A 17,168-nucleotide genomic window follows, 5' to 3' on the forward strand; every position below is an offset into this window, starting at 1 on the left:
GGATCTCACTCTCCTGGAATTCCGAAAAATATGCTTAACTGCATTATTCAGGAGACCATTTTTACAAAGATACCAGACCTATGTTATAAAGAATAATTCAGGAAGATGCTTTAATAAAGGGACTGCGCACTGTACTACTGTGTATATGGTAAGCAGTATCTCTAGCTGTATGTATTATCCTACTATGTAATTTCTGTATTAACAAGTCATGTTAATACTGTTGCTTTGTTTCAAGTTTTAGATTTTTGCTTAGTTTTAGATTTCTACAATCCATTGTTCATTGGATGTCCCATCCTATTGATTGTGTTGCTTACACTGTGTAATCTGCCTTGAGTCTCAGTAAGAAATAACATAAAAAACTAAAAATAAAATAACCACTAGACATGTACAACCAGCCAGAGATATTGATACTCCTGAGGCATAATTCCATGTGATTAGAAACAATGGGAGGGAGGAGATTGCTTCCACTTTTCATTACTAAATTATGTCCTAGGTTCTGTAGCAGAATTGACCAAGTTGCTTGCAATTCACATCTGGATCCTGATAATGTCAAAACTATTTCAAAGTTACTTTCTACTGGAAGGATTTGCATACGTTTCTTGCTTTTTTTCGTAAGATTGGTACAGAAGCCAAAAAACCTCACCATCAGGTTTATATACCCAAGTGGGGTTTGGATTTAGGTTTTCAAAACACAAAGCAGCTTTGGTCATGGAGTACAGAGGGATGTGCTGTTCAAAGAAAAAGTAAAACATTTCACTCATACTCAATCTCTTGGACACATCTCTTCAGATCAGGCACATAAGGTTTAGCAGTGACACTCTTCAACATATATGTGCCTGTGGTGATAGAGTTGATTTAATGAAGACAGATTAAGAAGAGCAGGTTTTTTCCCTTTGAAGAGGGGGTGAATGGGAAGGGGAGAAAGGTAGCAAATAAGGCAGAAAATAAGGTAGACGTATGCTTAGTTGTAAATGTGGATCCATAACATTCTAAGGACACACAAACACCACTTTGGCTCTGCTTCTTTGGGCCATGGAGCTGGTTCACAGCTTGAAGTGACAAACCAGAGGGGGACAATATGGGAGGTGGCATTGGCCTCGTGTTGCTGCTGCCTCAGATCCATCCATGTTGGATTGTACAGGAAGGTGCTTCCTGTGCAGCCAGGCTTGACTCCTGTGGAGAGGGAGCATGGGTCATTAGCTTCAGGTGGGCCCCATTAGGCCATATTGGGCTTCAATCCTGAAAACTTATCCAAAATAATTCTACAGACTTCAAGGGGAGGGGAGTTTTATATGAAATGCAACAATAGGGCTGTCCAGACAAGCTGGTGAACCAAGTCTTCATTCAGGAGCCAAAACATGTAATTCCAGATGGACTTTTAAGTGGAAAAACCTGAATATCATAAAACTCACACACTTAAGACAATTTCAGAAAACTCGGGGTTCAGGTTCAGTGCAAAACTACAGATTTTTTTTCTACTACAGTTAAGCTGAAATATATGAAGAGGAAATAAATTATACCTTTTCTATTTGTGGTAAAGGAGAGTTTGGAGACCTGCTTAGACACTGAGGTACCTATTAGAATTAAGTTTATCTTCCAGTTGATTTACAGTAAGCCTTTTATCCACTTTGTTCTCCATATGTTGCTGCAGCTTCCCTTTAATTCCTTCTCTTGATAATTTTATAAAGGCTTATTTAGTTTCCCATTGAAACTCTGAAGTCAGTTCTAAGACAAGCAAAGCACTGTTTCTAGTTGAAACCAGACCTGCAGTTTCGTTATCAAGATCATCCCATCAAAACTCCTGTCTGTGGTATTTTTCCAAGAGATTAGCATCAAAATGAGAGCATGACTGAAGACAGTTATCAGAAGCTAAAAGCACAGAATAATTTTAAGAAAACAATTGCAATCTTAACTATCATAGACATACACTGTGAACTGCCTAGAATAAAAAAAAACTTAAACGAAGCACATTTTGTTATTATAAACTAGGGCCAACTGTACGTGGCATGAGCAACTCTATACCTCAGGACCAACTCTGGAAAATGATGTTTTAAAAAAGAAAACTGAAACCTCTGCTGAATATCTTAACAGAACTGAAAGCCAATACTTGAGAGCAGAGCTCTGGTCCACACAGGTGCCTCCTCATAGCTGTTTCTGTCTTTTCAAAAGGGTTCATTTAGAAAAGGAGGTGGTCCTTGGCATGGAGGCTTGGTTTTCCTTACCAGGAATGTATTTCCACAGTGCCCACACACCACTCTAGTGCCTTCTGGCTGAACAGGTATTGCAGGCTGTGCTGGTTGCTCTTCTGGAATCAGCATAACTGGACCAAGATTAATAATGCGTCTACTGTAAGAAGATGGGATAAAGGTTATGCCATTCAGAACAAGACATGGAAAGGGCAATACCCTAAACAATTTCTCTCTGTAGCTAGGTATCTTCCCCAAAGATCATTCCAGTTTTGCCTAACCTTAACCCCCAACTCCACCTGAACATGGACCTACTTTAATATAAAATATCATGCAACACTTCGAGACGTAAAATGGGTAGGGTGATATTGACAGTTTTAATCTGAAAATTCTTGTCAATGTAGGTGTATGTAGGTATTCAAACAGTAGAAATTCAGAGTAACTTAAAAGCTTGCATACTGTGAACTAATACAAGTTGTTCCAATAAAGATATAACCTTGTTTATTTTGTCCAGATTGGGACCAATTATCTTTATGACACCTAGACAGACTGCATTTTCTTGACGACACATCATATTTCTAGCATCCCTCTAGGCGTCTAACTTCAGTAGCCACAAAGGGTAACGTGCCAATGGCATTGCATCACCAATAGTGTCATCCTAAGCAGAGTTACACCTTTCAAAGCTCACTGACTTCAGTTTAAGACAAAACACAAATGCTGCTTTCGATGGCACTGCAAGTCTGTTTCACTTTCTACATATATATACATTCTGCTCTGCTGTGAACCTTTGTTCCAATATTGGGATGCACCATGGCTAATAGTTAAAAAGATCTGGAGCAAAAAATGGTACTGGTTCGGGGGGGAAATCCTGCACTGTAAAGAGCTGTGTGCTGCTCCCAGTGCCTCAATGAAAGGTGAGGCTACCACTATGGGAACAAAGGGAAGGAGATATCCTTTGCATCAGTTTTGTTCAGGAGCCCAGGTCACAATACTACTTTTTTCCTTTACTAACATAGCATAGGATTTACTAATGGCTGTGTGTGTATATAAAGTATTATGTATAAACAAAATTTTTAAAACTTGGATACAGTATAATACCAAATTACTTGCTTCACTTTAATTTACTGCATTTAAGCATCTTTCAGGCTCACTTACAGTGAAATCCTATGCAGAGTTATGCCATTCTAAGCTGACAGAAGTTAATGAGTTTAGGCTGGAGTAACTCAGTATAGGTTTGAACTCTTAGTTTTGACCGACACTGTTAGTTTTGACATTATCAAGTTAAAGAACAAAATGAATATCAGCTCAAAACAGATCAAGATGGGTAGCCCAGTTAGTCCATCTGTAGCAGTAGAAAAGAGCCAGAGTCCAGTAACACCTATAAGACTAACAAAATTTAAGGTAGGGTATGAGCTTTTGTGAGCCACAGCTCACTTCTTTAAATCAAAACAGCTAAGTAACTTCAGTCTATAAGTGTCTGTGTAAAGACTGAGAAAAGGAAACATGATGGGTTGTTCCTAGTTCTTGAGTAATAATGATGCTGTAATAAAATTGTGCATTAAAGCAGTTTCCTCTGAAAGTTCCATTACGTGACATTTGTAATAGATTATTCATAGAGTTTCTCAGAAATTAAAGGGCTCAGTGCAGACTTTAATAAAGAAAAATAAGAAGCACAACTATCAGTACTCCCAATAAATATTCCTCTGTCTAATTTGAACATGGCAAGAGTTCTTCCTTAAAAGGACTGATTTGGATATACATCAGCTAGAAGACACAGTTTAAGTGAAACACTGATTAAAAAGAGAAATAGTCAGAAAAGCCACTTCATTCATGAGACATTTTTTTGTGATAAAGGGAAGCAAACAAAATGTAATTTCTACAGCCCTTACCAATTGGGTCTTGGACATCCTATTCTCCGTGATGTATCCTTACAGATAAGAAGACAATTACATGGACATCTAACATACTTTTTCCCTGAAGGAGGGTTTTTGATTGGCTACACAAAACAAGAAAAAGAAATTACACATATAATGCACTGATTGTAAACGAATGAAAATACTGAAGTATTTGAACAGTGCAACAGATAATGATAAAACAACTCAAGGCTGTGGACAACATTAGTTTGCTGTACAACAACATTAGTTCTTGGTATTTTTATTTGTTCTATTTTTATTGTATGTTTGATCTATGATTTGTATGTTTTCTTCCTGGTCAAAAACTGTGATTATTTATTTTTATTCTGCTCAGCGATGTGTCTAATTTCAATTCTAATGCTTTTGTTAAGTGAACCGTTGGTTTTGTTAGCTGTCTGGAAAGCCTTTGGCTGCCAAACAGGAGAATTTAAACTAAATGAGGGTCCTGTGTTCTTATGCAACGACTAAATCTAACTATTACTGAAAAGTATTTCCCATTGAAACACTGATGCCACATACAAATCTGCTCTGAACTAGACATGGGCACGAATCCCCCCAAAAAACGAACCACATGATTCATGCTTCGTAGCATTCCACGGAATCTCGAACCACAAACTTCCAACCTTTTCCCAGTTCATGGTTCCGTGGCATTTCAACTGCCTTGCACCGGATGCTGAATCCAGTGTGAGGCATTTGAAACAGACAGCTCCTTTCATCTGCTGCCTGGGCAGCAGGAGAACAGTGCTATCAGTTTCACAGACCCCGTTGGTTTCAGCCGATGGGCTGAACCCAGCACGGTGTCTGTGAAACTGACAGCCTCTTTCTCTTGCTGCCAGAGCGGCAGGAGAAAGGGGCTGTCAGTTTCACAGACCCCACACTGGGTTCAGCTGATGGGCTGAAATTGGCGCGGGGTCTATGAAACTCCAAACCAGCCACAGAATGGCTGGAAAAATTCGTTTGTTCCAGAAAAACGCTTTGCCACTGAACACGTGTTTTGGTGCAAACAAACTGGCCATTCCATACAGAATTTTGTTCCGTGGTTCGTTTCGTGCCCATCTCTACTCTGAATGAATTTGCCTCTTTGTTCTCCTTCAAGCTCATTTCTCCTCATACAAAGAAAAAATCATATTTTTCTTTCTCAAATCTCTAGCTCTCCTTCACTCTTCAGCTTACAGCAGCCCAATGCACCTGAGGTTTCATAGCCAGGCAAAAAAATTAGAAACTGGATAGAGGCACTGTAGTCAACTACCACTGCCTGCTGAGCCACCCACCTCCACCTATTCTTCACAAAGCATGTGTAGCATGTCCTAAGAGGCAAGAAGGGAGCAATCCTTCCTGCCAAGTATTTTTGCATACCTAGCCCATAATACTAGCACCAGCTCTTCAAAAAAAAAAAAACGTATTTAGTGAGGTATGGAGCCAACACATGCACACTCATCCCTTCTCCCCCTTAAGATGACACTCATCCCTTCTCCCCCTTAAGATGACAATCAAGACAATTACTGGCTCTTTTTGAATGTTGGTTTTTGAGCCTTAATGGTTTGAGGTGTGCTAAGCAAACACGATGGGTGGAGAATAGCATTCCAGGTTAAAGAAGCTAATATTCCTGTGAATGGACTAGGAAACGAATCCCAAATGAGCTTATCTGCTAATTTCAAAAATCTCAGGAAGTACCACCTCCATTAATACAATATGAATGAAAAGGACTGGATTTGGTATTTTCAGATATAACAACCTCAAGAACCAAAACCATTTAATCCTCTTTAAAACACATGTAGTACCTTGTACGGAGTCAAACTATTAAACACATGAAGCTGCCTTATACTGAATCAGACCATTGATCCATCAAGGCCAATACTGTCTACTCGGACGGGCAGCAGCTCGCTGGGGTCTACGGGTGAGGTTTTTCCACATCTTCTACTACCTGATCCTTTTAATTGGAGATGCTGGGGATTGAATCTGGGACCTTTTGCGTGCCAAGCATATGCAGTGCTACTGAGCCATCAAGTTCTGCACTGTCTACTCAAAATGGCAGTGGCTCTTCATGGCTTTAGGTAGAGATATTTCACATCAGCTGACATCTGACCTTTTTAACTGGGGATTGAACCTGGGAGCTAGATGCTCTACCACTGAGCCACGGCCCCAGCCCATTGTTCCAACTAACTCAACAAGTGCAAAGCCATCTTATTCGTCAGGGCTTTGAATGGGCTATAAACTGCAGGTATCTTCTGTGGGGAGGGAATTATTTTGGCTTTTATTTTGTTTTAAATGGGAATATTTTCAATTATGATTGGTAAGCCACCTTAAACCACAAGGAAAGTTTGGATATAAAAATTTTAATAAATAATAAATTATCATTTTTGACTGCCAGTGGCTCTCCAGGGTCTTTTCCAGGACCCAATTCCTGGCACCTGAAAATACCGTAGGTCTGGAAGCCTAAGCAACATTGACACCGGTTGGTTATTTGTTTTCAGTCACAGTGTTACCACTGGATTTTCTTGAAGCAATAACCCTTCTCATTCTTCTCTACTGAATGCTAAGACTTACTGCTCTCAAGACAGAAAGGACATAAAGTATGTCACAAAACAAACAGCCTTTAAAACCATTTACCGTAGCTTCGTTGCAATCTGTGCATTTGACAACATGCTGGTGAAGCTTCCCTTCTAAATTGATTAGCGATTGGCACACACGGCAATTGATTACAGGAACACCACTTGCATCTGGACTGGCAATAGCGGTATATGGAGGTGGGAGTTCGGCTGAAAAGAAACGGTGAAAAGTAAATTGCGTCAGAACAAAAAAAACCCACACAGATTCTAGCTAAGAGAGGAAAAAGCATCAATAAATTAGCTATTCAGATGGGGAAAAAATACTAACTCCTAATATAGCCTGCAAGTTAGCCTGTCAATAATGAATTCCTTCTGGGCCAGCACAGATCATCCCCAGAGCTCTAGCCATCCTGTTTCAAAGTCCCTCAGTTTGATGCATTTGACCTAAGGTACAACAATAACTAATTTTGTGGTCCTGGCTTGATCGCCTCAGCTTCCCAGCACTGTCTGCAAAAGAAAGTGGAAACAGAATGCAAGCAGATTGCTCTAAGACAGAACTAGTGACATCTCACAGCAGGGATGCAAGTATTACGTGCCTGACTAAGTCGTCAATCAACTGGATCCCATCTTGTTCTCTCCTACTAGCCCTTCAGTTAAGTGGTAAACGCCAAATCAAACAATCATGTTCAACGTAAAGTTTTCTAAAACTGGGTTTCTGACGCTACTTATTATTTATTTATTTGTGAAGCTCTTTTGACCAACATGCTAACCTATCACATGCTAGACATTTTTGATATTAGAGGAAACAATTTTACATGTACATTCTGAGAGGACTATATTATGATCTTTTATGGAACATCTGAATATTTTGTATTTGCAGATTTTTTTGTATTTATAATGCTGTTGCTATCGAGCCTCTGTTTTGGCATATCTTTCTCCCATATTTGTGCCTATAGCATTTCCTTTTGCCAGTCCTATGATGTCCACTGAAGTGAGTTTCAGGCAAGAGCCAGCACAGAGAGGACAGCTGCAGGCATAACTCATCTTAATTTCTCCCTGGAAAGAACAAACTCAGAAAGAAACCAATCCTCCTTTCCTTTACTTGGCTGTCAGACTGAGACAACCAATCAGGAAGAACCTCTCAATAATTAATCAGTGAATGTTTAATACGTATGAACTGGTCACCCTAGGACTCAAGCCTTAGAAATAACTCAACACACAGTAGCATTCCCCCCTAAGGCCCTAACTACATGTTATGTTTTTCCCAAGGATGTTCCCAAGTTGGCCTGTGAGATTAGTTCGGAGGTTCCACACTTCTCATGGTCAAAATCAGTCCCAAATTGTACTTATGTTAAGGCTGGGCTGGGCTTATTCTATAGGGTGCCTTGCTGTGCCCAGTCCTGCCAGCTGCTCTGTTCTCAGTTGTGCTTTCACTTGTGTTTGATGAAACCCTGGCAAGCATGCTCTAACCTGCCCAAGACTAGCCGGCTTGGGGCACACAGTTGTGTGTATCCCCTACCTCCCCCTTCTATTTATTTTTGAACTATTTGCTGACCTGATATTAGACTTTGGCTTGGCATCAGCCCAGATAGGTAGTTCTAACCTCTGTTTTACCATCTTATTCTACCTCTTTGGCCTCTTGCCTCTCCTCCTTGAATGATGCATGTTGTACAGTGTGTGTGTATGTGCACATATGCACATTTTAATGGTGAGCATTGTTGCTCTATAGTTGATAATACTGTGACTGCTTAAGTCAGTAGTAAATGCTTTCTGGTTTGAATCTATCCAAGATTCTCAGTACTTCTTCAAACCTATGCACAGAATTTTGTCAGCAATCCCTTTTAGCATTTGTGTGTTGTTCTCCAGATTAGAAGCTCTCTTTTAAGCAGGGTGTAGAACCTATAGCAGCAGTTCCTCTAGCATTGAAATGAGACAAAGGAAGGAAGGGTTTTCCTTATGTTCCGGCCACTCTAGTAAACTTGAGCTAAATTGGAAACTGGGCCACATTTACACAGACATAGGTCGCTTACACATGTTCCCCACCAAGACAAAGTATCAACACAAGCTCAAGAAATGCCATTTTTTCCTCCACCAAGGTGTACATCACATGTGGTTTACAAAACTAAGATATAAGAATGTAGGTAATACAACAACATTCCCATCACTAAGCAGAAAACAATATGATGCAACAGAACAACTTTAGAATACAGATATAACCAATTCAGAAAGAATGGAAGCTGTATAGTTAGGATACTGCAGAGTCAATGACATACTTTTCATTTCTCAGTTTTGATACCAAGTTTGATTGCTAAAATTAGACTAGTAGACCCTGAAAGGCAATTACAAGTCTGTAGAGATAATATTCCTAATTTATAATCCACTTTATCTCAGAAAGTCTCCTCCCTCTGCCAAGAATCACACAGGAGAGAAGCACTGCAGGAATTTCACTAGGCCTTCAGCAATTTCCACCCCACCATCAACCTGACCATGAATCAATTCACACAGGAAGTATATTTTATGGACACCACTGGACAAATAATAATAACTGCACTTATATACCACTCTTCTAGACAGATTAGTGCCCTGCTCAGAGCACTGAACAAAGTCAATGTTATTATTATCCCCACAATACAGCTGGGGAGCTGCAGCTGAGAGGAGTGGCTTAGCCAAGAACACCTGCTGAGCCCATGGCACTGGTGCGATTCAAACCACCAAAGTGCTAATTTGCATCTGAACTACTTAACCACTGTGTTACAGTAGCTCTCATGACAAAAGTTTAAGAACAACCTTATACAAAAAACCTACTGATCTGCAAACATATCTTCATGCTTCCAGTGATCATCCTAAATGCACCAAACGATCCATCATCTACAATCCTCTACATTCCAGCCACATCTGTTCCAATCCCTCTAACAGAGATTCTTACTTGTAGGATTTACAACAGACATTTTTTGAATTACAATACCCACCTGATGTAGTAAGGAAACAGATCAACAAAGCCAGAAAGATACCAAGGGATAATCTGATACAAGACCAGGCCCAAACAAAAACCAGAACGCTACTGGTGGTCACACACAGCAGCGGTGCCAGGGTTTTCGGAGCCTGTGGCTGGCTGGCTGGCCAGGCACCCGCACATGTGCACACACACACACACACCGGCCTGCATGATGATGTCATGTGTGACATCATCATGGGCGCACGCGCCACTAGCCCGATTGCTGTGGCAGGCAGCTGGGATGGCGCGCAGGTGGCCTCTGAGCTCTCCCGCTCGGTTTCCCTGAACCACCGCAGACGCTTGCTGGCAGCTGCTAAGCCCGGCCGAGGGCGTGTGCTGGCGGTGGCTCGGGGCGGGAGGGCTAGGAGGCTGCAGGTCCATGATGTGCGCTCCTGCCCCCCCCGCTCCTTCTCCGGCGCCCCCTCCAGCATCCTGCGCCCTGAGGCCACCTCCTACCTGACCTCAATGGGCGTGCCAGCCCTGGTCACACACAACTCTCAACTCAAACCACTGCATCATTAATGACTTGCAACATACACTGGACAATGATATTCTTCTCTCACACAAGTATTGGAAGGCAAACCTTTTCTTTCTAGAGACAGCCCCCTAATCTTAAACCATGTCTTAGTCACATAATGCACTTCCGAACATGGACATGGACTCTGGGGCTAGGGTCTGCAATAAACCAAGATGCTAATTCTGTCCCCATATTCACTCTGACAGTGCAATCTCTGCTTCTAAACAACACCAGTTATGCCATCTCAGGTTCATTCATTTGTTCATCTTCCAACATTATATATGCTATCAAGTGTCAGCAATGCCTTTTCACTCTCTACACTGGACAAACAGGTCAGCTCCTGCACAAAAGAATAAATTGACATAAATCTGACATTAAAAATCACAATGCACAGAGACAGTTTTAACAGACTAAAGGGGATCCAAAAGCTTTGTTTGTCTCAGTAATTTGTGAACTGAAATTTGAAGAAAGTATATTTGCTGTATTTGCTGGACTGATTAAAACTTCCATACTAGAACCTGGCTGAATGTATGACCTTGAAAACTTCCTGAAATGTAAACCAAAAAAAGGAAAACAAAAGGAAAATGGCCACCGCTGGGTGGGGTGCCAGTCTGTCCAGCCCTGACATCAAAGGGGTGGCAGGGATGCTGCAGGACCCTGCTCTGTGGAAGGAGGGGCAGTATACCTCACCCAGACTCCCTCTCAGTCCACTCGCTGGCCTGCTCAGCCTGCTCCACTCATCCCCTTTGATCTCACTCTGCTCCACTCCAACTCCACTCCATCACTCCTACTCAACCCACCACACCCTGTAGGTGGGCTTCCCTTTTATCCCTTCAGCCTAGCCATGCTCCACCTGCCAACCACGCCCTCCTGCTGCCTTCTAACCATGGCCCTAGCTGGCCCAGGCAGCTGCACCTGTACTCCTTTGGCTGGAGGCACTGGGCCGGTCCACCTGTGCCTCGTTGACTGGCTGTCCAGCCTCCATGGCTGAGCTGATGGCTGAAGACAGGCACAGCTGAGCTTCTGTGGCTGGCCATCCATCTTCTCCCACAGAATGCCTCAGGCAGCTCCACCTGGAGCTGCTTAGCTCCTAGCATCCCCTGGGCTAGGTGATTGCTTTCCAGCTGGGCTGCAGGCTGGGACGTGACTCTGAACTACTGAGGCTGCTTCTCCTCTCTGGCTGGTAAGGCTTTGGCTTGGCTCACTGCTGTCTTGGTCCTCCCCGTCTGCTCTAGCCCCCTCTGGGTTGCCCCCATTCTCCCTACCTGGCCCCCTGGACTCCCACTAGAGGGTGGGGATAGCTGGCCTCCACCTGCACCTTCTAACCCTCTGAGGCTTGGGTGTCTCTTCCCTTCTCCCTGTGGCCAGCTGGTGCTGTGTCTGGCTGTTTGCTGAGGCAGCTGGGCCACTGTCTCCTGGGGGTCTCCCGTCCTCTTCTCCAGGTAAGTCCAGGGGTTGGGCTGTAGACCCTGGACAGCTGATACTTGGCATAACAGTTTAACTAAAGGTCTTACAGAGCCATCTAGTGGAGCAATGTCACAAGACAAGAGAAAATGTTCAATTGACATTTCCTTATCCACAGATTTAATGCAAAAATTTCTTGACCAATTAAGAGATAAACTAGTTTCTTTTAAGAAGAAAATGGAAGATAATTTTACAAAATTCAAAACAGACTTAACTGAGCAAATTAAAAATATTGAAGGTGTTGTCAAGAAAACTTCTGAGGAGGTAAAAGAGCTGAATAATCAGGTGCAGACTCTGGACTGTAAAACAGCAGTGCTGGATAAAGAGTTTGAGAAGCACCAAGACAACTTAGCTTTACTGGAATTAAGGGAGAAAGAATGTGCTTCACTTGAGAGGTGTGGAGGAGACATGAGATGATGTTATATACAGGGTGGTAGAAGCCTTGGCAGAATTTATGCAGTGGGACATCCCAAAAGTAGAGATGGAACTAGATAAAGTATATAGAATTCCCACCAGGTATGTGACACAGAATAAACTCCCAAAGGACATCATGGTGCATTTTGTCAGATAGACCAAATTTTACAACAACACTACAGGAAGAAATTAACCATATAGGAAGTTCCAGTCATTGTGTTAAAGGATATACCACTCAGAATTCTGAGGAAACGCAAGGACTATATCTATTTAACTGAAAAGCTGAAACAGAAGAAAATCCAATTTAGATGGGACAAGTTGGAAGGAGTGATTTTTACCTTTAAACAACACAAATTTAGGCTGAATTTGATTCCAGAAGCAAGAGAATTTATGGAAAGATACAAGAAAGACCTAGAAGAATCTCCAGAAGATTCAAAACAACTGGTACCAGATCAGACAGATGATATGGACTCGGACAATAACTAACATGGATTACAAATGCATAACATGGAATATAAATAGAGAGAGTGCTCCTCAAAAAAGACAGAAAATATTTTATTATCTGAAAAAATTGAGAGTTGATATCATCTGTTTACAAGAAACTCGTATCAGGAAAAAAGATATCTAATATTTGGATTACAAAATTTGGGGGCGGGGTTGTCTCTGCAGGTAATAAAAAGAAAAACGGGGTGGTATTGTATTTAAAGCCTGTATTGAAACCAGAACTTGTTATTTCTGATAACCAGGGCAGATTTGTGGGGGTTGAGGTTACACTGAATGGGAGTAAAATATTGATGGTGGGAATCTATGCACCAAATGAGGTGACGGGGAGGTTTTACAAATACTTTTGGGGAAAATTGGCTGATCTGCCCTATGAAAGTTGTTGTTTGATGGGTGATTGGAATGGTGTTGTTTCTCCACAAATACATAGATGCTCTGATAAAAATATAAAAGATACTCAAGGTAAATTACCAAAGGTTTGTTTTGACATGTTTGATAATATGGATCTGGTGTATGTTTGGAGACAAAAAAAAATGGTGACTCAAGAGAATGTACATTTTACACGGAGAGACACAAATCTTTATCACGTCACGTATAGATATAGTCTGGGTGTCAAAAAATTTGGTGACCAAAATAACCAAAGTAGAGATATTACCAAAGTCTTTCTCAGACCATAACCCTATAAGAGTTAATTGCAGGACCAAATCTAATACATTCAGGTGGCAACTAAATGAATCTTTATTACAAAAAGAGGCAATTGTTGAGGACTGTAAAAAAATATTTTCAGACCTCTGCAGACTGTTGAGGAAACAGATTAAAATATATCTGGATGAGTTTGTAACTAAGTAGCAATTTGTATGATCACACAACTTTTGGGTGTTGAAAATAGCTGAAAACAGAGTCACAGCAGCTAAATAATAGCAGTTAAGTTCCTAGTACACCTCACGCATAAACTAAGTAGGCAATCTTAGCTTAAGCTGCTATCCACTCACCCTCCAACATATGAGGATATTAAGGCCTATTTTATAGGGGTATTTTGAAGATTGCAGTGTCTCAGTTCTTGAACACTTGAAATGGGTTCAGTAAATAAATATATCACTACTCAAGAGTCTCACCTAAAGTTTGTTAATGAACTGTTTACCTTTTGTGAACTATTCATGCGTTTCTGAATTAGTGTCTTCCTGTATAATGCCTCTGTTCTGTTTTAAACATCTTGATATATGTGCACAGTAATTGTATTGCATCCTAATATCCATGCAAATACACTGAAGAAACCAAGTATTTTCAACTTCATTCCATAGTCTAATTCTTGTAAAATTAATAATAATAGGTTCAGGAAAGCTTTCTGACATCTTGAACAAGAATTTCTCATACGGTCTTTTTTCTATTTTTATATTAGTAATGAGGAACATCCTCCACTTGCTAGACTATCACATTGCACAGGCTACCAACTTCATACAATACACTTTACCAATTTCATTGTAAAATCTCAAGATCTTTACCCAAATCCCTTATTGATGATCAAGGATCTAACTAAACTGAGCACATGCATCCTCCTATCTCCACCACCTTTGACTGCATGGCCTCATGGCTGTAGCTGTAGTGCACCAACCTACTATCTGAACACACCAAAAAAGTTTTCCTAACCTCCGTGTGAAGTTTTATCTCAGACCTTTCCTTCTTGACCACTCTTTCTCAACTCTATAACACATTGGACATTCATACAACTTCCCCTTAATGCCAATCCTGTTAGCAGTCAGTCCCCTTCCTTACATTGAAAGGACAGTTTATGAATATGGAATATCATAAACCCCTTTTCCTCATGTGCCTTAAGCCCAAAACACTGCCTGGTGAGGCAGAACAGATGCCAACCCCAGTTGGAGTTGGAAAATTACCAGGTGTGTCAGATTGACTAGCTGCCCCTCCACGCCCAGGAGAAGCACTTAAGTGAAACAAAGAGGTCTTCCAAAAGTTCCTGAGTTAATCTCATCCGCATACTTAAATTCTTCCCTCACTCACCTTCCTAATCAGGACTATTTAGGGACCTGATAGCTCCTCCCAATTACATGTCATCAAGCACTTTTCGCACCTACAGTTCACCTTAGGAAGCCTCTGCCAGCTCCACTGTCCACTTCCGGAGACAGCCATCAAGTCATTGTCTTTGGGAGCAAGATGCCAGTTTTGCCCCAGGATACATTTTGCTCTATAATGGGACTGCCCTGCTATGTGCTCAGTGTGTGTGTTCTGGACCCACCCATGCACCCTCAGATTACGCCTGAGCCCTCTCTTCCCCTTCCATGAAGCACTGGCTGCTTGAGCTGCTGTCTCTATGGACCTTCTCTCTCTCCAGGACTGGTAAATATCACGCCTACTCTAAATCTCTCTCCCTCTTCCTCACTGATTTCTTAGTTAGCCTTGTGCGCGTATTCTATGCCATTGCTCTTTTACTACTCCCTTAATAAAAACCATTCCTGTTAAACACCCACCTGATTCTTTCAGAGAGTTCTCTAAGAGCACAATCCTGGTATACACTGGTATACCTCTCACTGCTTCTCCTTGTATGCTAATTCCCCCAAGGAGAAACCTCCCCCCTATTTAGAGTAACAATCCCTGCTTTCTATCTCTGTGCCCTTCCTTCAGCCTCCCAATCACGAGACTTTCTCTTTATGTTCTCAAAGTCCAATGTCCCTTCTTAAACACTCCTTCCTCTGTTTTTCAACTTTCAAAATCCCATGTGATTTCCCTCTGACAAGTGATCTTTCACTTTCTCACAGAACTTACACTTTAACCTCCCTTGAAAAAGCAAGTATTTTACTTTTGAAAGTTCTTTTTGCCAGTATCACAAAGCTCTTTGTGGACCAATGGATGACTAGCACTTTAGTGCATATCATATGGGGGTTAGACAAGCATCCAAAGTATTTCAGTGTCCCCCTTTAAAATCTCTGTATGAATCTGCATAAGACCTCTATATTGATTAAAAATTCCTTATTATGTCAGGCATACAGCCAATGTTGTGTTACTATTAGATAACAGCAAAGGTCTTTACATTTCCCTCAGAGAAATGTCTATAAATGAGGATAGCATAAAAAGGAGAATATGAGAACTTTAGTACAGAAGTGTGACAAAAGTTGACAAGGGTATATTCACCGCCTTAAGCCAAATTCCAATGCATCTTTTGGTAGTAAAAAACACCAAAGGAAACCTACATTTATGCTGAGAGAAGTTTTTTGGGGTGGAAGGATCATACTCTATTGCAATGTTTATTGTGTGTATCATCTTCCTTTTACTGCACTGTCTTCTACCCTTGTAACCCACTTTCTGTATTATATGTCATGCCTTTGATAATATCTATTGCCTTAGGTTTTTTTGTTTGCACTGTTTTCCAATTCTGTAATCCTAGTCGTGCTGCATTGTTTATTGGAGATCTTTGCCAGCTGTTTGAAATTATTTTTAAATAATTTTAAATCTCTCAGCAAGGCAGACTAACTATAAATGAAGTAAATACATTTCAGAATACTTAAATACTATCTTTATTAAGAGCCAGCATGGCGTAATGGTTAAGAGTGTTGGACTGTGATCTGGGAGGCCTAGGTTCAAATCCCTTCTCTGCCACAAAAATTTGCTGGATGACCTTGGGCCAATCATACATACTCAGACTAATGTGCCTCACAAGGCTGTTGTGAGTATACAGTGAAGGAGAAAAGAACAATGTAACCTGCCTTGGGTCCCTATATAAATGAAGTAAAAATAAAAAAATTAAAAATTAAAAATAATCAATAATGTTTTGCAATTTAAGGTATTATTTTTCTACCCTAACCATGCACTGTTTATAGTGATATAAATGTTTGAAAACAATTCACTGCTTCTCTGCATCAGTTTTCCTTTGCAAAGAGTAATGGGCCATGTTTTTAGCCAAATATGTTACTTTAGCTGCATTTAAAGGCACCCCAAAATTTAAAAATCAGTAACTATGAGGTCTTGCATCCCGGGTGTTTTTCTGTTTATAGAAAGAAGTTTATTACTGTGTAGGTGACAATGTCCTAATGGGGCAATTTGTTGAGCTAAGTCTTTATGTATGCTGTCAAAAAAGGGGGAAGTGCAACCAGGGTGACATTTTATCACAGAGCTTTTCTTAAGAGCTCCAAAGGAACATACCTTGTCAGCATGAGTGGCCATAGCAGGTCCTTGGCAGCTTCTGCTGATGGTATCAGAGGATGTTACTCTGGGTTCTTCAGCAATTCATATGACACGTACAAAAACCGAGTTTACAAGGTAACTGAAAACAGGATCAAACTCAAGGACAGGAAGCTCAGGAGATTTTTAAATATACAAAACAGCCAAGTATGGCAGCACTTTTAGGAAATAATTTTTTAAAGAAGCTGCCTGTTACGACTTTTACTTTCTTTAGGGTAGATTTTTCTTTTAATCTATCCCTTACCCCTCTGGGTAGTCTGCTGCCACCAGGAATATTTTATTCCAAGATATTTTATTTAAATTTTCCCTTTGGTAACGTTCCCAACGCATCAGGCTCCTTCGTGGTTCTATGTGGCCCTGAGGATAGGAATGGGATATAACAATGACAGCTACTCTGGGATATAACAAAACAAAATAAATGTTCGAGAAGCGTAT

At 40.9% G+C, this 17,168-nt stretch overlaps 1 protein-coding gene across 1 annotated transcript in view; it reads right to left on the reverse strand.

The window, feature by feature from the left end:
* The window catches only part of PIP4P2 (phosphatidylinositol-4,5-bisphosphate 4-phosphatase 2), a 42,205-nt gene that overhangs the window by 11,920 nt on the left and 13,117 nt on the right, over positions 1–17,168 (reverse strand). Inside the window, exons 2-4 of the mRNA XM_054985432.1 lie at positions 6,710–6,858; positions 4,076–4,182; positions 2,223–2,346 (exon numbers count right to left, since the gene is read on the reverse strand). Coding sequence (XP_054841407.1) covers positions 2,223–2,346; positions 4,076–4,182; positions 6,710–6,858 — 380 coding nt within the window. The remainder of the gene's footprint in view (positions 1–2,222; positions 2,347–4,075; positions 4,183–6,709; positions 6,859–17,168) is intronic.

The sequence above is a fragment of the Eublepharis macularius genome, chromosome 7, assembly GCF_028583425.1.
Source record: "Eublepharis macularius isolate TG4126 chromosome 7, MPM_Emac_v1.0, whole genome shotgun sequence".
In the NCBI taxonomy this organism is placed as follows: Eukaryota; Metazoa; Chordata; class Lepidosauria; order Squamata; family Eublepharidae; genus Eublepharis; species Eublepharis macularius.